Below are 25,839 nucleotides of genomic sequence, written 5' to 3' on the forward strand. Positions count from 1 at the left end.
ACCGGTTGGAACTGAATAACATTAGTACGCAATCTGACTGCATAGAAGAACAACACAGAATGAAAGAAAATTACCGTTAACACAATTAATTAATTAGGTCCCCAGCAACTATAAAAGCTACGAAACAACAAAGTACAAATGTAACTGTTCTGTGTCTGGAAGTGTGATTCAACGTACACATCTGGCACGGTTCTACCTCAATAAGACAAGATATTTTAAACACGATTTACACTGAAGTAATAAAAAAACTAGAAATACTATAATTGCATATAGAAACCAGAATTACACTCTAATACATGAACATAAGCCAGATGCTTTGTTGACTGAACCTGTGATCAAGAGGCATAAGACATTTGAAATAAAAAATTTTCTTTACCTTCATATATATTGACGAAAAATACATTCTGATCATTACAACATATCCAATCCAACTACATCTGGTGTCTTGCCCAACAGAACAACTGCACACGACATGGTCACAATTAGTACTCTAACTACGGCTACCTCAGAACTACTACTGCCCTCAGCAACTTCTCAGCTGCAACTGCCAGTGGAGGCGGCTGAATAATACTCTTTGGCGCAATCTCTGGCCCTGTAACTCAGTGTAGCTACCTTTCATAAGGTAAATCAGAGCTCGTACGGAAAGATATAGGTGTTCGTTCTTTCCGCACGCTATACGAGACTGGAATGATAGCGAGTTGTGAAAGTGGTTCGATGAATCCACTGCCAGGCAATTAAATGTGATTTGCAGAGTATCCATGTAGATGTAGATGTAGATAACAACATGATCTCCCTCAACTGAGATTAGTTGACCAAGTCGAGAGAAAGCTTCAGGTGATCTTGGATACCCTATAGGTGGAGTTTCCAATCTGAAATACGTATCGCAAATAAAAAACCTAAAAACTCGTAATATATAAAAACGAAGGACTTCTATTCCAAGAAAATATATGTTAAAAATGAAATGTTTCAGTTAAGTGCGAAATAAGTTGATACCTTAAACCCATATGTTCATTATAGGGAAGAAATGTAGAAGCAAACAAGCTTCAGCATACATTTAACAAATTATATGAAATGATGAAAAAGGTAGCACAATATGGGAAGGACTGTGCGGTGCCAAGGTAACCAATCAAAAGACAATTATCAAAATATTTTGGTAGAATAAAAGTAACACGAATTACATTTCGTATTAGCTTTAACAGAGACACATTGTATGTATTTACACCATTGTTCTCTACAGTTTATGCATTTTAAGTATGTTGTTCCGTGGATTATTGCAGCGTGCGGTGACAAGCACTTGTCACAAAAGGCAGTCTTTGCAAATCAGCTTGTGTCAGTGGCCCTTATAAACGGTCAATAAATCTTTGAACAATGCTTGGTTACTCAAGTTCTCTAGCACGTGGAAGCAGTTACCAATAGACATATGACTTATTCCTAAAGGCGTCATCAGCCGATAAGAAACACATCACCGACTGCCATCCACGGGGTTGCTTTATAGCTTGTAGCGGTAAGCACATTGTGCGACTATTTAAGCTGTGAAACCGAGAACATTCTGCCCATTTACTGCACTGACAATGTCGCCACAACTGTTCTGGTTTGTTCTTATGGCTATTTGCTGCGGTAAGTGTTTGAGCTTTGATTTGCGTTTTTGCGAAAAAAGTTTACGTAATATTTTCGTTAGACAAACGTAACTGAGATCCTCTTTCTTGGATTCCATTTTATTTCTGCTCTGAAATTTTAAGAAAATTGACTTCCCGCGCAATGTCATCTCATGTCTGTACATAGAGCAGTGGTTAGTTTTTAAAGAATATTGTACAAAAATTAATTCATTTTTTCTACTGTTTGAGACTCTTGTGATGTTCCAAAAGTGGGTTACAGGCTAATGTAATGATAGCTGTGTAGTTTTAATCACATTGTTTATAAACTTTTTTTAATAACAAAGACTTTGACAGTCACCGTGATGTTGTGGGCTACTGCATTTTTGCGCCCTATCAAGATGAATATTGCGGTGGACAGTTTTTGATACTGTAGTAGACTATGTTTATTGTTAGTAAGAACTTTCACTGTGTTTCCAATGGATTTGGTCTATCCGATTCTCTTGATCTAACGATATTATTCATAAAGATAGGGCTACAATCATTTTACATAAATGATGCTTTTTAGAACTAATCGGGGAAGCGAGCGATTATGTAAACCCAATAAAACATAGACGAATAAAAAGGAAGAATTTCATATTAGCATTTCAGTCAGAACAATACAGGAGATAATACGGTAGCGACAGACGTGAAAACGTGAAGAAGAACACAATGTAAATTGTGTGGACTCCCGAAACAGTTGTCGAAATTCTTCTATAATAAACTGTGCAAGCTGGTGTACGAAGAGCCAATGTGTGATTTAATGTTACATCAAATAATGTGTTCTCAAATTGACAGAATTCTACAAAGATAAATCCTTTATGTACTACTGATCATTGTTGAATGCAATTTATAATAGAATGTTGGATCTCTAACTATGCTTTAGGTTGGCCGTCTCAGTTATGAGGACACGTAAATACCCAGAATATGTGCCACTGGTCTTCTGAGCCTCCATGACAGCATTACAAAAACTAACACTTTCGGCTGGGTAATGTATGAAGTCCATCTCTGTGTCATGGAATATACACTGAGGCGACAATAGTCGTGAGATAACTCCTAACGTCGTGTCGGACCTCCTATTGACCGTCGCAATGCAGCAACTCGACGGTGTATGGAGTCAACAAATCGTTGGAAATCCCCCTGAGAATTACTGAGCCATTCTGCCTCCATAGCTGTCCATAATTGCGAAACTGTTACCGGTACACTGGCCTCTCGATTGTATCCCATAAATGTTCTACTGGTTCACGTCGGACAATCTGGATGGCCAAATCATTCGCTCGAATTGTCCAGAAAGTTCTTCAAACCAATGGCGAGCAATTGTGCCCCAGTGACATCGTGCAACGTTGTTTCGGAACATGAAGTCAATGAATGCCTGCAAATGGTCTCCAGGTAGCCAAAAATGACCATTTGCAATCAATTATCGATTCAATTGGATCAGAGGACCAAGTCAATTCCAAATAAACGCAGCAACACCATTATGGAACCAATATCAGCTTGCACAGTCGCAGTGGCAGCTTGAGTTCATGGCTTCGTAGGGGCTGCGACACATTTGAACGGTATTATCAGCTCTCACCAATTGAAATCGGGACGCCAGGGCATGGTTTCTCAGTTGTCTAGGCCCCAACGGATATGATCACGTGCCCAGGAGAGCCGCTGCAGGCCGTGTCGTGCCGTTAGCAAAGGCACTCGCTTCGGTCGTCTGCTGTCAAAACCCATTAACGCCAGATTTCGCCGCTCTGTCGTAATAGATACATTTGCCGTACTTCATTGATTTCCGCAGTTATTTCAAGCGATATAGCTTGTTTATCGGCACTGACAACTCTGCTCAAATGCTGCTGCTCTAGGTCGTTAAGTGAAGGTACTCGGCCACAGAGATGGAGGGGAAATTCCTGAAATTTGATTTTCTGGGCACACTCTTGACACTGTGGATCACAGATTGTTGAAATACCTAACGATTTCCGAAAGGGAATATTCCATGCATCTAACTCCAACTACCGTTTTGCGTTTAAAGTCTGTCAATTCCCGTCTTGCGGCTATAATCGCCTGAGTACAAATGACAGCGCTGTCAATGCACTGGCGTTTATACCTTGTGTACACGATGCTATCGCCATCTGTACATGTGAATGTCGCTACCCCATGACTTTTGTCACCTAAATGCATCAGATGAAATGAAGTACGCAATTTTACGTTTCCAAAACTTGAAAGAAACAACAAAGATGGGAATACCGATTGACTTTTACCGTGGTGTCGATTGAACGAACTTATTATCTATCAGTTAAACGTGGTATACAAATAGTCAAATAATAACTTCAAAAACAGTTAATAATTGTATTTCCACTAGGATTGGTAAGTCATATTCATGTGAATGAAATGATTATTTCACGCAGAAACCTTACAAACTACTTGTAAATTATTCATATTTTTCACAGCTGAACTTCATTTTGTGGCTTCATTGAATCCGTGCGGTTTGAGGACCGTCCGTAGCTATGCAGTAATATTAAGCTAATTTGGATTGTTATTACGACTGTTTTACTTTAAATAATTGTGATTGCAAGTATTTCTGCAAATGAAATTATACGTAACGTTCAAATTTCATTTAATATGTGGTAATTCATTCTTTTCAGCGGCCAGCAGCGACCCTGTGTTGCAGGTAAGTAGCACACGGCATGACATGCTCCGAGTTTCCTTCAAAGGTACAGAATTTACTGATTTTTTCGAGATATTGGTAGAGCTTTCTTCTGTGTTGCTCCTTTCGCGAAGACTATACGGAATTTTCTCTTTCCCAGTGGTTAAATGGGTTTTTGTATTCATATAAAAATTAAATTTTTTTTATCGAAATTCTTGTGCTGTGCTTTCGAGATTTCACACCGTTGTTGGCTAAGAAGCCACTCTTTAATTGATTGTATGTTTGATCCTAATTAATATTTTGGTGTTGCGTCTCAAGCAGTGTCACATTCAACGCCGTAGAATTTATAAAGTTTTATTGTATTACATTGCGAATAAATAACACCTTATAATGAAGCATTAAAAAATAAATATCAGAACAGCTCAACTATTAAATAACCAAGAAAAATTATCTTTTCCAGTGGAAATTCACCTGACATGAAATTTAAACCGTAAGATTTTTCATAAAATGATGCAAAAATTAGCAGGAATAAATATACTTGTCACAATTGGTATTCAGTTCTGAATTTCTCAGTGTTTTCTAACAATCTATCAAGTAAAGTTTACTTTTATGTCAACTACTTTCATGGGCTGTACTCCTTACTTTCTTCATCTTCCCATTGGTGGTGAAATTCAACGACAGTCAGTTCCTTTATAATATTAACGAAATTTCTAAACTATCCTATCATCTAAAACATAACAAAATACCTATATGGCTCATATCTAATGCCTCCTGCTTACTCATTCTATTTTGGAACTGTTACGTGGGTTATGTCAGAGCTGTGACCTGGACCTACTAGTCAAGACCTAAATATTATTGTAGTCGTAGAGCACAGTTTAGGTCCTTGTTAACTGCTAAAAACTGATCGCACCCGCAAAAAACCTTCCAGGTGGCATCACTCATGTGAGGTTCGCGTAGTCAAGTCGCGAACCATAACATTAAAATGCTTCCAGTGTGCCACGATGTAAATCAACATTTCGGTTTGCAGTTCTGACTAGCTTTCTCTGATAGTTTACCTGTCGATGGTTTTTAAAACAAACTATACGCTATGTTCATAACATTTTATTTCGGATCCGACCGCTACGGTCGTAGGTTCGAATCCTGCCTCGGGCATGGATGTATGTGATGTCCTTAGGTTGGTTAGGTTTAAGTAGTTCTAATTTCTAGGGGACTGATGACCTCAGAAGTTAAGTCTCATAGTGTTCCGAGCCATTTGAATCATTTCGGGTCCCCTGTAAACCATGTCTCCTTTCAGAGAACTTGCTTTTACAGAAGAGTATGACAGTGGTGAATAGCCTGAGGACTTTCTGACAACAGTAATGATTCCATTACCGAAAAAAACAAGGAACCAATAAACGCAGAGAGCACAGGACAATCAGCCTCATTTCACATGCAGCCAAAGTGATGTTAAGAATAATTAATAAAAAACTTGAAAAAGTAATGGAGGAGAATCTTGGCGAGGAGCAGTTTGGCTTTAGACGGAATACAGGCACCAGAGTTTCATTAGGGCTCCTACGAATCTTGGGAGAAAAGTTTATTGAAAAAGGAAGAGACCTATATACTATGTGCTTCATCCATCTAGAAAAGGCATTTGACAATGTGTTTTGGGACAAGCTGGCGACTATAATGAGGGAAAAGAGAGTGAACTGGAAAACAAGAAGACTTATAAACTCATTATATCTTAATCAAAAAGTTTCAGTTAAAGTGAGAGGAGAAAGTACAAACTGGATCAGACTAGGGAAAGGAGTAAGACAAGGATGCTTTTTATCACCTACTCTTTTCAACTTCCACTTGGAAAATATGGTTGATCAATTCTCATTAGATGACAAAGGAGTAAAAATTGGAGGAAGAAGAGTAGGGTGTTTGAGATTTGCTGATGACATGGTCCTTCTAGCCACAGGGGAAAAAGAATTACAAGATTTGGTGGACACCATTGCAACTAACGGAAAAAAATATGGAATGAAAATTAACACAAATAAAACAAAAGTATTGGCACTAGGGCGAAATAAGGAAATAAAAATTATGCTGAAGGGAGAAACACTAGAACAGGTGCAAAATTTTAAGTATCTTGGAAGCAGGATAGACACCGACTGGAAGTGCACCACAGAAATTAAAACAAGGATAACAATGGCAAAAGATGCGTTTTATAAGAAAAGGAGAATCTTCTGCAGCGGTCTGGACAGAGAACTCAGAAAGAGACTCATAAAATGTCTTGTATGGAGTGTTCTTCTATATGGCGCTGAAACATGCACTATGAGGAAAAAAGACAGAGAAAGGCTGGAGGCTTCTGAGATCTGGACATGGTGGAAGATGGAAAGAATAAGTTGGATGGGCAGAGTAAAAAATGAAAAGGTACTGAGAAGAGTGGGAGAGAAAAGACAGTTACTAGATGTAATAAAGAGAAGAAAAAGAAATTGGATTGGGCATATATTAAGAAAGTATGGCGGACTGATAAAAACAGATTTAGAAGGTTATGTAGAAGGGAGAAGGAAGCGAGGAAGGAAGAGATTCCAGATACTGGATGACATGATGGACGGTACATCATACAGCAGCCTTAAGAAGGAAGCAATGTATCGCAGAAAATGGAGAGGCAAAGGACCTGCTACTATAGCAGATAACTGATGATGATGAGTGTCGTGATACGTCAGCTTTCTATGCAATGACTCATCCGATAGATCGAAAGTGAGCGGAAACGACAAATTCGATATTCCGACCGTCAATTTATCATTCGAATGGATGCGATTCAAGTGGTCAATGAAAAGCTTCAGTACATCAGTTTCGCGTGATCAAACCAAAAGCGTCTTTATACGTATCTGTAACAACATTTCGATCTCAAAGACAATGTATTCGAGCCTTCGTGTTTGCGATACACTTGTACATCTACAAATATACTTCACAGACAGCTGCACAGTGAAGGACGGAGGGTACTTTGTGCCACTGCTAGTCATTTCTTTCCCTCTTTTACTCGCAAGTCGAAGAAAAATGATTTCATATAAGAAGTGATTCCCTGTATCCCTGAATAGGAGCCCAAATCTCCCTCAATTTGTCCCAAACATGCGATGTACGTGTATTGGGTGGGCAGTTTTAAGTGTGCTTGTTCTTGGATTAGCAGCTAAATGTTTCTTAACAACTTCTTCAACTTCAGGGGTTCATGTACTCCTCCTTGCACAAGCCAGGTGTGTATCCGGTGACACAGTTCCCCTCTCCCTCAGTCGATGATCAGCACTTATGAATAATGCGATGCTAGGAAGTCGTCTGTTTGGGTGCCTTCCTGTGTACAATGAAAGAACTGCACTGGCACTCCAGCGAGCTCCACTATAATGCAGATGGATCTCAGCAAGTCACCCAGATGTGTACACACTGCCATGAAGTACGTAACGCATGATAAACGGAAAAGTTCACACTGATCATGTTAACTAACTATGTGTTTACAGTACAGAGCCACTGGATGAAAGGAGTGGAGTGAAGGACGACAAGCGCTAAGTAAACAGCATCCTAAACACAGGCTCAGGTAGATTGCTATTGCGTGTTTACAGTCTTCCATCTGAAGCGGTAACTTAGAATCAGTGAAACGAGAGTAGGTAATGAAGTGGTAGAATTACCTTCTATTGTTGAAGAAACTTTATTTCATACTAGCTGTTACCCACAGCTGTGCTCGAATATCACTAGTGCTGTTATGACGAGTGATGATGAGTATGTAAGCTGCTGTATATACAATAATGCCAGCTACCCTCACGTGTTTGCCTGTCGGTGTAAGCGTAGCGCTTGATATGCACCCAATTCTCTTCCTCTCCGAAGCTGTCTCAACACGAAATGCGGTGGCATATGTGCAGTGTCGCTGCCAAACAGTGTGTCAAGAGGGACATGGCAGGAGCAAACATCTATGCGTTGTCCAGTTGAGGTAGCTGTACATTATACAACATGTACATTATGCATCAAATTTAACAATTTTTAACGTGTTTCATGATCGCTGATCTAAAAAAGGATGTTCCATTGCCTACTTCACCTTGTTCTGCGGGGTCAAAATTTTTAAAATCTCTAAAGTAGCCTATTTTCTTCCTCAGGATTGAACCTATCTGCGTACCAAATTTCATAGAAACTGGTTAAGCGGTTTAGTTATAGAAACATAACAGGCACATTTACTTTCGCGTTTAATAATATAAGTTTGGAAGTATGGATTCAACACACTGAAGATCGTTTGTGCAAGTTATTCGTCACATTGAATCGATTCACTTAACACGTATCAACCAGTAAAAGAATTTGCACAAATATGACAAAGTTCTAAGAGTCAGTTAGTAAATAGATTTACAAAGAGTAAATATTTTTCCCCAATTCGTGTAAGAGTTTTCATAGCAATAAATATATTGTTCTACACACTTTGTAAAGTAGGCCAAGTTTTGTCTCAGGGTTCAAGCAATCTCAATACCACGTTACATCGAAACCGGTTGAGCAGCGAGGCCATCAAAACGTAGCAGACAATGTTACTTGTGTTTTCATATTATTATTGATAAAATTTTAAATGACGACACCTTTTTCTTTCATGATTCGATTTTGATAAAATGAAGCCTACATATTGCCCCACGCTATGCTCAAGTTACCTGTGAAAACCCCACAAAAATTCGTGTAATACTTTGCAGATTAGCCTGTTCAAACAAACACATAGACACGACGGTTTTAGATTAAACTTTAAATCACAATTTCTTCCGTGATATGATATGATTTATGCTCAAATAAAGGCTCTACGTTGCCCCAAGCTACGCTCAAGTTATCTGTAAAGACGCCATGAAAATTCCAGCACAAGATGTGGAGATTAGAGTGTTTCAAAGACAGACAGACTAGATGTTTTTACAGTTATATTATCATTATAGATTTCCGGCTAAAGGTTCTTTGTAGAACGTTCCGAATTTCAACCTCTAAAGTCCCCCAAATGTCTGAAACGTCGTACTGTAATGCCCTGTATGTGAGAGTAACCAATGCTTCTTTATCACTTGCTTGGTACTGATCGCTATGAGAGAGATTCTCGGCTAATGAGAACTATGTAAGAGGTCAATGCCACAGAGTACTCTCTAACTGAAATGGAATTCCATCAGGACCTGGCGCCTTACCTGTTCCAAACTGGTTCATATGTGTTTCAGCTGAGGGATGCTTGCCGGCCGTTGTGACCGAGCAGTTCTAGGCGCTTCAGTCCGGAACCGTGCTGCTGCTACGGTCGCAGGTTCGAATCCTGCCTCGGGCATGGATGTGTGTGATGTCCTTAGGTTAGTTAGGTTTAGGTAGTTCTAAGTCTAGGGGACTGATGACCTCAGATGTTAAGTCCCATAGTGATTCGAGCCATTTGGACTATTTTTTCCGGGATCCTTGTTTCTATGTCAACCATTTGAGAGGTCGTCAGAAGGTTAAACGATGGTAATCCTATTACGATCACGCTTAATGAATGAGTTCTTTTTGAAATTCGAGTTTTAAGACTTTGGCGCTCCTTTTGTTGTCTTTTATTTACGCACCGTATTGGTCATCAAATGGCGAAATAGAAGCTTACAACCCGCTTATTTGGTTCACTTAGGATTGCAATTTTCTTATTTTGGGAAGATCTTTTGCTAATGTATGACGGTGTAAGTTGTTACATATCACGCTTTGTTATCCTTACAGATCGAATAATTTCTACCAAATTTTTGTCTGTCAATGTTTCTGTGCCTTTTCTTAAGACCGAGAGTAGAATAATCTCAGTTGCCTGAACTTCTTTCCGAATGTTGTTATTAAACGAGTTTGTGTCTTTTTCCGGCACATATCTGAGCACATGCTGCAATGCCTATAGTAGTATGTGCATTCGCTTCGATTCTTGAAGTTTTTCCGGTGGGCAGAATATTCAATTTTGTGCTTGCATTCGGGACAACAATAATTCATCTTACGATATTTCGGCTTTTTAATCGTACAACCACTAGGAAAACGAATTCAGAGTTTACAGCGTACCTGTTTATACACATTTCCTGTGTGTCTTTCTATATTAAATATGTGTCGAGAATCATTTCGAAAACTGAAACGGAATTCTTCTGTACATAGCGCATCACTTTATTCATGATATACGTAGATCCTGCGGCTGTACACAATCTGAAACGACGTAGTGGCAATCCTATGTCGAGTGTTTCTGGGCGCAGCATTGTAGGTGGACCTCCCTCTGCTGCTGAAAAGGGAGGATCAAAAATGTCTCTGCCGACAGTATTTCTCCAGACGTCGTCGTACTGCCCATGGCAAAGAAGAGCACTTCCTGACTCTAGATACCTAACATCGCTGAACGTTCCTGCATTGTCGGGCCCTCCTGATTGCATCACTGTCATATTCTCATGAAAGTCATGGTACCCCGAGCAACACGATGATCAATATCGTGTACTGATAAACTGGAGTTTTATTTCGCCACAGTCAAACCGCTGACGAACTGCCACACGTACTGGTAGACGTTTCTCCTTACACATGACACTCACAAGCAACCAACACTCAAATGCGATTTCTGAATGAGAAACACGCAGTGCAATCTTTCACCGTACAGGGTGATTTTGTAAATGGGGACATCTCTCATCCTCGAGATGAGAGAAAGTAAGAATGGACAGTTAAATGCATGGCCATAAATGCCTCCCAAAGGAAGTACGCTAGGTTGAAGGTGGAAACAAAAGATCGTTGACAGTGGTCCCTGTATCAGCATCATTCAGTTGACGCGTCGACAGGAGGTAGGCCAGACGAATGTGTGGAACATTCTTCACGAAAACTGCCACTATGCGTATCACTTACAACGCTTACAGGACTTATTACCTACAGGCTTGCATCGTGTAAGACGTTTTTGTCACTGGTTCGTCAAACAGGCCACCACAGTGCTGTGATTTCTGTCACCGATCTTATTCACATAATAGGATACCTTTACGAAGGGCGGTATCGTTAACCTTCACATCCCCCTATAGGCTTCTTAGAATTTCCATGGCACGGCGGCATCGAACCGTCAGCATCAGTTCAAACTCCATGTGTGGGCGGGGATTATTGAGGACAGCCTCGTGAGACCAGTCATCCTCCCACAACGCCTTAAATGCGAGGCACATCTGCACTCTCTGCTGGTGACCCTGCCTCCTCTGGTGGAAGACGTGCCTTTGGTGTTACGAAGCATAAAGTGGCTACTACATGACGGTCCTCCAGCTCACTGCCTCTTGGCAGTGGTGCTAAAACGCTAGTACCGACAGAACATTACCACTTGCTTGGTATGCTCTCAAGTATGCTTTGCCTCACTGAAAACTATTGTGGTGTGTACTGTGTCGTGTCGTGTAGAATGCCTGAATGTATGAAACGTGTTATTGTATCCTTTACACTACATTAACAGGTTACGTGAAGCTTTCAAAATATACATACTGAAAACAATCTGCGAGGATATGGAATGTATTAAAATGCAAGGAGCTAGCTTTACCTCTGAAACATCCTTTAAATTGAAGCAGCGTGCACATACGTAATAGCAGTTCTCTTTGGTGGAAAGATCCTATTAATTGTTCATCTGCTTTATTAGAAAAATTTCACCTACACGCACAAACTACAACTATACGGTGTTAAACTCTCTTTGGCGAGTAGGGCTATAAGTTCCGGCTTTTTATTAAATACCAGATATAATTCTTTAATAAAATATGCAGCTATCTTGGGTTACGTCATAACATGAACAACTGTGTGTACCATTTCGCCATATTTTAAACTTCTCTTGATTAATATTTTTATATTGATAAAACATAGTCTTTGACATATAGATTCTATCAGCTCACATAAGCACGATGTTTTTACGTAAAATTCGTTGAAATTATGCAAAATATCTGTCCTCTCTGAAAGAGTATTATTAGTATTTTTAAAGTAAGTCTGAATTGAATATTATTAATCAGTTTATAAATATAGTGAATTAACTTTATCAGATTTAAAAGATGGCCGACAACAATATGAATAGCATCTTTAAAATACTCACAGACACTTCTTAAAGCGTAGGCCGCTGGGGTTAGCAAATACTACAATAAGAGAATAAAAGATTAGGTAAAATTTCATCTATTTCTTGAAATCACCAAATTTCAGCAATCACGTCTGGCCTCCAGCACGCTCAAGATATTTCAGAAGTCGAAAAAAAAGGAGCGAGAACAAAAAAATCATCAGAGCATTTATTCTAAGAATGACAATGATAATTCTTCCGTATAACAGTTCTTTGTAGGTCATGATACATTTACTTAATATTTTTGGTAATATTTTTGTAAAGAAAGTTCATCTTTAACAGTTTTTGACATTTTATAACTCGTAACGAAGTTTTTCATGGTAAATAAAGTGCGCTTTCACGAAAGTTTATCGTACAAGTGTCTCCTCCAGCAGGCAAGCAGTACACTATACTCTCAAAGATCTTTTATCTTCGCTTTGAAATGGATTTACCTTCCTGGGCGAACACTTCTGGCAGTATGTTCGTATGATCCTTTTTGCTCCTTATCCTCTCACGATCGTTTCCTGCAGGTGCCCATTAGCAAAATCTTCCTCTGTACAGAATACAGACGTCGTTGCTCCTAACCAATTTGCGGAGTTTTTCTGCAAAGATAATCCTTTGCCTATTCACGCATGTAGTACACTAAAATTTCACGTCTGCCTTCGTGGTGCTGAAGTTTTAATGGGTAGCAACGTAGTTTTATTCTGGCAGATGTGCCTTGGATTTTGACATGTGACACGGCTCAGTAAACACTTCACTGATGTTGTATGCAGGTATCCTACACAAGGTCTAAAATACTAGATAGTTACAATTAAACTTTCGCTATTGAGGGGGCCTCCAAGACTAACGAGTGATCGTAAGACAACGAAACTTTGGGGAAACATTTTTAAGGACACGAAGACAAGATACAAGCAATAAACGATTGAAAAAAGCTCATTTTAATTTCCACACGAGAGGATGATATTTTTGTTAACTGCGTACCACGTTTATGTTTCGGGTTAAAAACATTGCTCAAAGTAACGACCGTCTGCATCCACGACAGCCTGAAGCCGCACTTGGGATGCCATTTGACAATTTTTCGTAACACTTTTCCAAAGCTATTTGACTTCGGCCTCTCCCAGGAGTAATTCTCAAATCACCAGTTAATTCGAACTTCCGAATCATCTTCTTCAGCCTCGGTGTGGAAAGAGGACCTCACCGATTCCATTAATATTTTGATACTAGCAAAGAGCAGTAGGACTGTTGCTGTTGTTTTGATAAAACAGCCTCCTCGCCCTGAGGAGACCCATGTTGACTGTCTGCAGCTGTAAAGCACACCAATGCTTGTCTTTCAAACCCACGTCGCCGTACTACTTCCGGAGTCAAACGGCAAGTCATAACACAAACACTGCCAACAACGCAGATCCTGCAGTTCACAGTCTGAATATTAAATTTGGTACCTTTGCGGTAAATAGTTTTCCATCTACACAGGTTCAAGTAGCGAAGGTATATAACCAGCATGTATAATTCCAAACAGTCAGCAATTTTCCCTCTAGGTTCTCAGAACGTCTGATGTTAAACTGATAACGGTACACGAAAAATACTTTATCTGTAATTAAATCGAAATAGTAGAAATTTTATTTCAGTTTGTTGCTTATTCGTATTTATTGTATGTTGTTTATGTTTCATGTTGATGATTTCTCATGTTTATATAAAAATGAAAACACCAAGTTTACTGTGAAGCTAACATGTTTTAAATTTGAAACTAACTTAACGTATAGTTTTCTTTATGCAGGGGTTCCAGTGTGTCATGAGATGTGAACGCTTCTTGAGGCAATCTGAGGGATCTGTGGGTAAGAATACACCATCTTATAACGTTTTTGTTGTGTGACAAATAAACTAGAATATGGCAGAGTCGACAGCCTTATCTTATGTAACGTATTACATCTATTTCCATACGGACATCTGCGTATGGCAACGCCTGCAGCAGACTCTTATCCACTCTCTTCTTCTTAACATCAGCAATTCGTTTTAGATCAGATTTGCTGTTAGATAAAAACTGGAGGACATTGCAACGTAAACTTAGAGAGAGAAACTGAAGCAATAAGTTGCAAAATAGGAATTCAAACGTACGTTTTAAAACATTAGAGCGTTTTTTCAGAGCAGAGAATTCGTGTGGACACTCTAGCAGCAATAACTCAGACACAATCGCTTTGTGGACTTTCATGACAGACAGAATGATGATTGGAGCAGAAGTAAAAATTATCAAGATGAATGCGGAAACTGAAACCCATTACGTCAAAGAGAGAGTGATAGAGAAAGAGGAATGATGGTTAGTGGAACAATCTGGTTCCTCACTTTGCGATGGTGGTGGGATGCAAATCAGCTGCAGAGTGAAATTTCATTCTAGAAACAATTTCCCGGGTTGTGGCTACTCCGCGTCATGGCAATATTCTTTAGACATGTTGTGTCTGTTCTTACGGGCATGTCCGAACAGACATCACATTTGTAATCAAGGCGATGATAATGATGTTTTGTTTGTGGGCCCTGAACGGGAATCGAACCCGAGACCCCGTGATCCAGAGGCAGCAACGCTAGCCACTAGATCATGAGCTACGGACTGATTAAGGCGATGACGGCCAATGGTCCCTTCAGAGCAAATGCACACGAAACCCGAACTCTTACGGGAATCGGCAAGAAGCCGCGAGTAATGACGGTAATGAGCAGGGAAAGAACGTCAGTAGTGTGTGGTATAAACAGGGAATCTGGATCTAATGGGAGGCGTGCAAGGATAGACCACGCGGCTACAGTAACCACTGTGTCGGGATTTCATACTGGCCAGCGCATCTTCCTAGATAGCAGGAGACCCAGGTTCGAATCTCGTTCTGCCACAAATTTTCTACTTGTTCCACTGATATAAATCAAGGTCTTAAATTCCTTTGTATCTTACAATATTCTTTGTTGAATATTCTTTGTTCCGGGAGTTCAGTTTCGCAGCGTTGCAGGAGAATTTCTGTCAAGTTTGGAAGGTAGGAGGTGAGATACTGGCGGAAGTAAAGCTGTGAGTGTGGGTCGTCAGTCGCAGCTCAGCCTGTACAGAACTTGCTGAAGGCAAAGGTCCCCGCTTGGAGTCCCTGTCCGACATGCAGTTTTAATCCGCCCAGAAGTTTCGAATCAACCCACACTCCACTGCAGAGCGAAAATTCATTCAGAGGAGCTCTTGTGGTTATTAGAGACTGCAGAACGGAAATGGTGAAAAACGATCCCAGAAAACGATTCGAGCAGAGAGATCTTTTAAAGATCTTTTGTTGTGTTCTAACATCATGTTACCTACGAGATTGCTGCTTTCGACCTATAGTTGTAGTCCATAAGGATGAGGAAGAAAAGCTACCGGTCGTAAACATTTGAAAGAAACCGGTCGTAAATATTTGAGGCAATCATCCCAGTCTTCAGATCCATTCATGTCCGTACTGAAAGAAACTAATAAAATGCTATATGACAACGAATATTTCTTTCGGTAGCTACATTAACCACATCAGAAGTGACGTTAACTTTTTGTAGTTACATAGCTCTTATGAGAGGCTACAGAAGTGATTATTCTATAAATTATATCGTGTCCGACGAGTCTAGATGGTGTGCCGGACTCATCGTCAAATCCAGACCCTTTCAGTGCTCTTTCAGGGGACCACCGGCGTACTGGAGACTACAGCCGTATCTTCTCCGTTTCTTAAAAACTTTACGGCTTAATACACTTGGGAGAAGCTTGATTTATCGACATCCTCATAATTGATACTGAGAAGAAATACTTCATTCTTCTGCGAAGTAAAGCCTATGTTTAACATATGACATAAGTGATAACTTAGTTGGGTCCAGGGAAAGTTAAAAAAGCTTTCAGTTAGTTTGTAAGTAGTGACTGAATAGTGCTACTGTAATTGTGCCAAACGGCCTTACGATTCCGTGCCTCCGCGGGTCAGCTGTTCTAACTCGTCAAGAACGTTTCCGGGTAACACTGTTATGACAAACTGCTTGTATCCAGAGCAAACGGTTTTACAACGGGAATTACGCTACCCATTGGAGTGCTGTGGGAACTCCGAGACCACCTGGAGCAATGCTGGCTACAGTGCAGCTCCCCCCCCCCCCCCCTCGCATTGAAAAATCCATATTGCATTCACAAAATATCAACAAGTCATCTACACAATTGTTCAGGTGACTTAGGATACGGGGAATTTATGAACCAGAAAGATACTCTGATATGTTACTCGTGATCTTCCGACCATTTACAGCCATTTCCATTTGTGTAGCATGGCGCTTAATCTATCATATCGGCCAGAACTACCTCATTCGTACACTGATACCCGAAACCATAAAACTGCTTTCACACTTTCGCGTTCTTCGAAATTGCTGAAGGATTTTTATTCCTTGGCGCTCGTTGCCGGAAACAACAAGAAATCATTTTTAGGAAAAAGTGGCAAATGTCACATAATTACACTCACCCAGATACCAACAACCTGTCTTGGAACCCCATATGCTTTATTGTAAACATTTGTCTGAGATCGTCGACGATATAGACTACATATTACATCATTATATTGGTACCAACGTCTCGATCAAATGACTAGTGTCTGCATCAATTTGTTTGCAACTTCTGGATTAGTGTTGAACTTTTCTCGAACGCGATGAATGACTTGGAGACGACAGAATGTAAATATGTAACTAACTACAAGAGTTTTCTCTATAACGAAAGTTTGACGACATACTGTCTCTTATTGATATTGGTCCGCTTTTGGTACAAGCCGGAGCAAAAGTCGTAAAACATAAACGCTTATTTGGTGTAAGAAACAGGCGTTATTGATAGAAATGGTTATCGTTTCCTTACAAACGCATAATAAAACATCTAAACCGTATTGTTGAGAAATTTGCAGAAAATTAAATGATTCCTGCTAGACAGATATTTCGTCTTGTATTCATATGAAAGCAGTGAGCTAAATGACTCGCAGCACAACAAAAACTGAACTTCAACGAAGGACGGTAATTCTATCGCTTGTAAAAGGAAAGGACTTTGAATACAATGTTCAAAGCTGCTACTCTTTTAACTAGCCGAAAGTAAAAAACGACAACTACCGGATTACTGTACGGTATTTCGGAGAAATTAGGGCAACTGTATCGTTACAAGTCTGATACTAATGCAATAAGTCGTTCACTTGCTAAATCAATAGTTGATTTCATTTGTAAATGATAAAAACTGTAAATTTCGGCTCCACACAGTGCGTAATAACACAAAATAGGCTTTTTTTTCTCTCTGTCACTTGACTTAGATGTTGGCCAAACCTCATCGTGGTAGACAAAGGGCTATGTTATAACAGGCACGATACTGCTTATCATGCCGCTTATATGGACCGGACAGCGAGCCTCTAGGTTGCTGTTCGCCCAGCGTGGTACTGATTTTCCTCTTGGACTTCAGTGATCCTTGTAACACCGTCGCTTTCCCACTCTTAAGAAACTTTCACTCCCGAGACACGCACACTTTTCAAAAATTCCTCTGTTTCGAGAATACTGTCCTCATTAGTCCGTTACTCTTTGCAACACGGACAAATAGCTTTCCTTGCACGTGAAACTAGTGAGCGGAATGCGTTTAACAGCCTGCCTGTCCCATTGTGAACTCCCCTTGTCGGTAAACAGAACGTGACGAATACATTGCAGCCACCTCAATTTGGAGGCGGCGAGTATAAAGCATGTTGCTAATGAAGCTTATTACTTGGATAGCAAAGTAACTGAACACGAATATAAAATGCAGACTGGCAGTAGCACGAAAAGTGTCTCTGAGAAAGAGGAATACCTTAACAGGAATACCTTAACACCTAATACAGAAATAAATCTTAAGAGGTATTGCCTGAAAATATTTGTCTGGAGTGTAGTATTCTACACAAAAGATACGTGGTCGATAAACAGTAGAAATAAGAAGAAAACAAATTTTGAAATGTATTCTTCGAGACGAATACTACAGATTACTAGAGCAGATCGTGTAACTAATGAAGAGGTACTAAACTGAACTGGAAGAAAAGAAATTTAATGGCAAACTTGGCCAAAGTCCGCTGATAGGACACTTCCTGAGCCATCAGGGAGGGAAGGTGTGTGTGTGTGTGTGTGTGTGTGTGTGTGTGTGTGTATGGGCGGCAGAGACAAGTGCAGAAGGAGAGCAAGACTGCATTAGGGTTCAAGTGGATGTAGGTTAGGAACTGTCACAAAGATGAAGATCCTTGCGCAGCTGCACAGGATACGCTAGTGTGGAGGGCTGCAGTTTTAGGACTCAAGACAGCAACGCAATAGCGTGACTCGACAGTGTATCTGAAGCAACAGATACGCATGGTTCTTTTGTAGGAGTTCATAAAGACAGCTGTTTATCCAGTTTGTGTTAGCAGTAACTTAATAATGGTGCAGTCAATGTATTGCAGAGCCGAAGACGACGACGGTGGCAACAACGGCAAGTACGACGTCAGCGTCAGGAGAAGACAGAGCTACGGCGACCACCTGCTACGGCCACGCCTTGGCCGGAGAGTGCGCCCGCCGTTTTTGCACAGATTTTTGCAGATACACGCATTTTAATCAGGTACGTTTCCGTTTATCAGCCTAAGGTTTATACTAGCTGTCGGCATTTTACGCTTCTACGTGAGCGAGCCGAACAGATAAATAGCAAACTGATATGCCACTGTGAACATGCTGAATGAGAAACGTATTTCATCTTGATTCGTAACAGATTTTATTTATTTGTTGATTCAAGTAACCTGATTTAGGGCCATCAGACGCATCCAACAATGCGGTCTAAGTATTTTACATTATACATATTATACAGCATGTTGCAAGTTACATAGAATATACAGGGTGTTTCAAAAATGACCGGTATATTTGAAACGGCAATAAAAACTAAACGAGCAGCGATAGAAATACACCGTTTGTTGCAATATGCTTGGGACAACAGTACATTTTCAGGCGGAGAAACTTTCGAAATTACAGTAGTTACAATTTTCAACGACAGATGGCGCTGCGGTCTGGGAAACTCTATAGTACGATATTTTCCACATATCCACAATGCGTAGCAATAATATGGCGTAGTCTTTGAATGAAATTACCCGAAACCTTTGACAACGTGTCTGGCGGAATGGCTTCACACGCAGATGAGATGTACTGCTTCAGCTGTTCAATTGTTTCTGGTTTCTGGCGGTACACCTGGTCTTTCAAGTGTCTCCACAGAAAGAAGTCACAGGGGTTCATGTCTGGCGAATAGGGAGGCCAATCCACGCCGCCTCCTGTATGTTTCGGATAGCCCACAGCAATCACACGATCATCGAAATATTCATTCAGGAAATTAAAGACGTCGGCCGTGCGATGTGGCCGGGCACCGTCTTGCATAAACCACGAGGTGTTCGCAGTGTCGTCTAAGGCAGTTTGTACCGCCACAAATTCACGAAGAATGTCCATATAGCGTGATGCAGTAATCGTTTCGGATCTGAAAAATGGGCCAATGATTCCTTTGGAAGAAATGGCGATCCAAACCAGTACTTTTTGAGGATGCAGGGACGATGGGACTGCAACATGGCGCTTTTCGGTTCCCCATATGCGTCAGTTCTGTTTATTGACGAAGCCGTCCAGGTAAAAATAAGCTTCGTCAGTAAACCAATTGCTGCCCACATGCATATCGCCGTCATCAATCCTGTGCACTATATCGTTAGCGAATGTCTCTCGTGCAGCAACGGTAGCGGCGCTGAGGGATTGCCGCGTTTGAATTTTGTATGGATAGAGGTGTAAACTCTGGCGCATGAGACGATACGTGGACGTTGGCGTCATTTGGACCGCAGCTGCAACACGGCGAACAGAAACCCGAGGCCGCTGTTGGATCACCTGTTGCACTAGCTGCGCGTTGCCCTCTGTGGTTGCCGTACGCGGTCGCCCTACCAGTCCAGCACGTTCATCCGTCACGTTCCTAGTCCGTTCAAATTTTTCAAACAGATCCTTTATTGTATCGCTTTTCGGTCCTTTGGTTACATTAAACCTCCGTTGAAAACTTCGTCTTGTTGCAACAACACTGTGTTCTAGGCGGTGGTATTCCAACACCAGAAAAAATCCTCTGTTGTAAGGAACAAGCCATGTTGTCCACAGCACAGTTGCATGTTGTGAACAGCACACGCTTACATCAGAAAGACGACGTACAGAATGGCGCACCCACAGACTGGGTTGTCTTCTATATCTTTCACATCACTTACAGTGCCATCTGTTGTTGAAAATTGTAACTACTGTAATTTCGAAAGTTTGTCCACCTGAAAATGTACTGTTGTCCCAAGCATATTGCAACAAACGGTGTATTTCTATCGCTGCTAGTTTAGTTTTTATTGCCGTTTCAAATATACCGGTCATTTTTGAAACACCCTGTATGATCTAATATTTAGAAATTAGCATAGTGCAAACAAAAACACACAGTTTACGCTCTTTTATGACAAGTACAACAATAAATACAAATTAAGGGATGGCGGGTTCCAACTACGAGCGTGGGAGAGAGGGGCGATAGAGCCAGAGAAAAATGATAGTGGCAACACACAGTTGATGAAGATAAAGCAGAGGCCATATACATTAATTTTTTAAGTAACATTGAACTGTGCGCCGAGTGCAGGGTACTTACTCCAGAGGTGGTAGGCGGTAACAGAGAAGGGGTTTGCCAGTGGTTTTGTTTATGAATGGGCACAGTTAGGCTGTTAGACCTTGTTAATAGATTCTGATGAGATGACAGGTATTTAATCTGTGATGGGAGATACTGGGGTGACTGCGGACTGTGGAGCCGGTGGTACTGGGGCGCTTGCACACTGTGGAGCCGGCGATAGCGTATGGTGCTCATGTAACTTGTCTGGCCGCAACCAGCTTAACAGGTGTAAGGGGCACTGACACGGCCATACAGCTGAATGTTGCAGATTTAACCCACGCTAGATATGTCTAATGACTTCTCTACTCGTACAATGTTGTATTATATAGCATTAATGAAGGTTTGGTAGGACGAATGATCACACAAGTTCACATTTCACATCCCGTGGAGACATGATCCGAAACTTTTTGAGGGCATAGCGGCAAGTTGGAGTCCTTTGTATGTGACGACGGTATTTTCTACCATGATAATTTTCATCCAGAGTAACACCGAAGTTCTTCACTGTTTTCGTATGTAGTACTGGTATGCCACCGAGAAAAATGGGTGGAAACTGTTAGTGGGATTCTGAACTCATTAATTATTAATATTGCCCGCATCTCGTGGCCGTGTGGTAGCGTTCTCGCTTCCCGCGCCCGGGTTCCCGGCTTCGATTCCCGGCGGGGTCAGGTATTTTCTCTGCCTCGTGATGGCCGGGTGTTGTGTGTTGTCCTTACGGTAGTTAGGTTTAAGTAGTTATACGTTCTAGGGGACTGATGACCATACATGTTAAGTAGCTAAAAGAAGCAAATATAATTGGCATACAAAGAAAAAAAGAGTGAACCCAACGACTGGCCTCTGTAGCAATCCTGAGATAACATGTTTCCAGAAAGACTTGTCACTCGCACAGGCAACACACCACTGTCTGTTATAAGCAGATTTCAAAGCATTTCAGCGCACTATCTGAAAAATTTTGCTGTCATTGCCTTATTACACTTTTGTGGTTGGTGAGGCACCTGTACTGATTCCGTCCTGCTTAAACAATGACGTGCTTAATGGCTCTTCTTGCGTATTAGTAATCTATTAGGAAAGAATAGACCCTATGTTTTCAAGAAGTTACCTAAGATTTTCCCTTGATTGATTTGGCAGATTCACGTGAAAGGTAAACATATTGGTTCAACCAGAAAAAAAGGAAGCCCAACGCAAGCATACGGTCCCATTTCAGCAGGACCCGAGACGGAAATGGCCGCGCCCTATCTCAGTTATTGCTCGAGGTGGTTTTGGGAATTTAACACACTGGACTCGCATTCGGAAGGACGACGGTTCAATCCCGCGTCCGGCCATCCTGGTTTAGGTTTTCCGTGATTTCCCTAAATCGCTCCAGGCAAATGCCGGCATTATTCCTTAGAAAGGGCACGGCCGACTCCCTTCCCCGTCCTTCCCTAATCCGATGAGACCGATGGCCTCACTATTTGGTCTCTTCCCTCAACCACCCCAACATTAATCAAGATCAGTTATTGACACTTGGTAATGTTCCATTGTAAGTGGATTTCGTCCTCCTGATAATCAAATTTGGATATGTTTTTTTCAGATACGTTATAAAACCTGTAGTGTGGTTATCAACCTTTATATTCATTCCTTCAAGTTGTCTAATAGAAGCATCTAATTTTCTTTCAATGGACTTTTAGATACTTTTCATACTATTGTTATATTCTTCAGGAAATTCCCTGAGCAACCTTATTAACATATCTTCACGATAAGTAATATTTACAACAGATCTATTACTCGACCCCTTATGTTAACAGCTAACAGTCACTATTTCTGCCGACTTACGTAGAGGCGGGATGCTGAATAGAAGTTGAGTGCTGCAGAGAAAAGTTGACCACGCCACATCGATTCCGAGATGTCTTCTTTTGTTATACCTTATTCTACGCTAATATCAAATGCGTACCGTTCACTGCCACACGTATTACGTTCATTGCCAAAAGTCTGTACTGTCATACTGGCACTGTCCGTCATATACTGCCTAAGGGGCCGATGACCTCAGTAGTTTGGTCCCATAGAACTTACCACAAATTTAAAAAAAGAATACTGTATAATTTTGAACAAGATACATTTTTCAGAGTTACTTTCACAGCGCCCGATCAACAGATTCAAGGAGCATGGAATTTTCATAGTTCACCGTTCGTACCAACATTGGTCAGATTTACTGCTGATAGTTTTTAAAGTCTCAAAGTCGCTATTCATACCATTCTGGATAATATCCATAACTGAACTCTCCATTTTTTTCAGTCTGCAAATCGCTGCTTTTATTTTCAAATTTCCGGTTTCAGGTCATGTCGCCCATCTTCAGATTATATGCTACAGTTGCAGAATAACCTCTCATAAACAAACTGTCAGCTGACTGTCATATGAATACACACTAATAATACACTTGAACTCTCCGAACTGAATGTTATGTCCCACGGAATGAAAAGAAGGTAAGACAGAAATCGGCCGAGAGCCACTCACGTGGATTCAGCAAGAATTTCGTCCTGAATTTAGATGGTCTGCTTCAAGAAACATCAGTAAACAGTATGGCGAGAGGACCGGAATCGTCGTAGTGGTGTCATTTTATCCTTCTCGTCTTTACCGATTTGTCGATATGTGTTTCACTGGTTCAGTTCATATGTTCATCAATAACATAAAACGTCACGCTGCACTTGGAACACTGCGTGTGCTCTAAGAGATACGGAACCCCAGTGAAGCGCGTCAGCGCCTGCTCCTTCATAGGGACTTTCCAAGCGAATGTGGGATGCGGATTTCTCTAAGCAAAACTCTCCCCAGTCTGATACAGGTGACTGCAGCTCTTTCGGTCACTCCTGTTCTGCTCTGCTGATCTCCTGGTGCACAGAACCCGTGCATGAAAGCTTCCGCATGCTTAACTGGCAAACATGATGTCTATCAACAAGACAGTACCTGCAGACGGATCTCCTTTCTTCGAGCTGTGCAATAAATGTGCAGGTCAGCAGGGGATAAGAAACGCCAGTAGTCGGACTAAGGTCATTCTGATGCTCAAGTGCTCTAGAAGAACAACCTAATACAGTTATTAAGCAGAGCTGATGGTTCGATTTAGTAGGAATATACAGTGATATAACAAATGGTTCTTTACAGGTCACATGCTATGTTCATTATGTGTTATGAAATGAAATGGCTCTGAGCACTATTGGACTTCTTTGGTCATCAGTCCTCTAGAACTTAGAACTACTTGAAGTTAAATAACCCAAGGACATCACACACATCCAGGCCCGAGGCAGGATTCGAAACTGCGATCGTAGCGGTCGCGCCGGCCAGAGTGGCCGAGCGGTTCTAGGCGCTTCAGTTTGGAACCGCGCTGCCGCTACGGTCGAAGGTTCGAATCCTGCCTCGGGCATGGATGTGTGTGATGTCCTTAGGTTAGTTAGGTTTAAGTAGTTCTAAGTTCTAGGGGACTGCTGACCTCCGACGTTAAGTCCCATAGTGTTCAGAGCCATTTGAACCATTTTTGTAGCGGTCGCGCGGTACGAGACTGTAGCGCCTAGAACCGCTCTGCCACTTCGCCCGGCTCATTATGTGTTATTTTATGTTTTATTATACCCATTTGCTTTTTATAATGTTTCATTGCGATTTATGATTTAGTAGTCCTTTACGTCTGTTTCATTTTGCAGTCAGCACCAAGTCACTCTAGCTCTCTACAAGCTGTAGAACATTTCGAAGACCATAGACCAGAGCCAGCTATTGAGAGAAGAATACCATTCACGAGGACACATGGGGTGCGAAGCGCCGGCAAGAAGAAATCCGCCATACGCAGTCATCCTAAATACAAGAAAGCCAAAGCTGTACAACACTGATATGGCACCTGTAACTGAAATAATGTATTTGCGTTATTTCTAATATTTTTCAGACACTAGACCGTGATTCACGGCATAATTCTCTGCCTAAAATTTCGTTTTCCAATGCTGCAGATATCATCTAAGGCTATAACAACTCAGAAAGCAGATTAGTCTCAAAAAATCTTAGAAAAACCCTGATGATGTCTCCAGCGTTAGAAGACGAAACTTTAGGTGGAGAATCATGCCTCGGACCACGGCCTTACGCCCACAAAACAAATATACGGAATAACGCAAATACTGGCCGTGAAAGCCTGCATTTCTATGAGCACGTATTTATTTCTACGCAATGTGTGATCTAAATAGCTCCTCAATGTTTGTGAACAACACTAATCAGTAATAAACAGACAAATATCGGAATTTTATCTGGTGCAGTAAATTATCTTTCTGAGTATCGTCACTCTACCGACTAGTTTGTTACTATCCTCAGCCTCATCCTATCTACTGTCTTTATATATTCTACGGCCAAAATCTTTGCTAACAGTGGTCCAGAAATTTTTTTGTTATAATGAGTGTGAATGGTATTTTTTGTTTACTGGTGGCTAGCAAATCTGAAAATGAAATCAGCTTGTGGCTATCGAGCCCAGTTTCCTCGTAACATCTATCCTCTTTCTAGGGAAATCCTTGAAAACGGTGCATATCGTTTATTCTTCAGTACCTTAAATATTCTGAATATTTAATTCTGTAAATAATCGAAACATGTTGAAAAAACACCACCATTACACTCCATTTAGAAATATATCCCCAGACCGATCAGTCAAGCATGAATTGAGAGCAGTGAAACTGTTAGAAGTGACTGCTTCCTATTCTGAGTTCGTTAAGGTGTGTGACTTATGATTTGTATTAATCCGGAAGTAGAAATAACTCGTACCTGTGTAAATAGCACAGTTTCTATTTGTCATATCTGTCGAGAGATAACTCTGAAAACACACAAACGGGATGTTAACCCTGTTTTAAAAGGTGCTACGAACTTTATTTCCGGTGTAAGCTAAGCGACTAGGAAAAGAACTGCCCCT

General features: G+C 40.9%; 1 protein-coding gene across 1 annotated transcript; it reads left to right on the top strand.

The window, feature by feature from the left end:
- Positions 1–1,535: 1,535 nt before the first annotated feature.
- Positions 1,536–25,188, top strand: LOC126267359 (uncharacterized). The gene is made up of 5 exons (XM_049972497.1): positions 1,536–1,617; positions 4,256–4,281; positions 14,046–14,103; positions 18,703–18,857; positions 24,602–25,188. The coding sequence occupies exons 1-5, from the start codon at positions 1,572–1,574 to the stop codon at positions 24,782–24,784; spliced, it is 468 nt and encodes a 155-aa protein (XP_049828454.1). The 5' UTR covers positions 1,536–1,571; the 3' UTR covers positions 24,785–25,188.
- Positions 25,189–25,839: the final 651 nt, after the last annotated feature.

Source organism: Schistocerca gregaria, chromosome 4 (assembly GCF_023897955.1).
Source record: "Schistocerca gregaria isolate iqSchGreg1 chromosome 4, iqSchGreg1.2, whole genome shotgun sequence".
NCBI classification, from domain to species: Eukaryota; Metazoa; Arthropoda; class Insecta; order Orthoptera; family Acrididae; genus Schistocerca; species Schistocerca gregaria.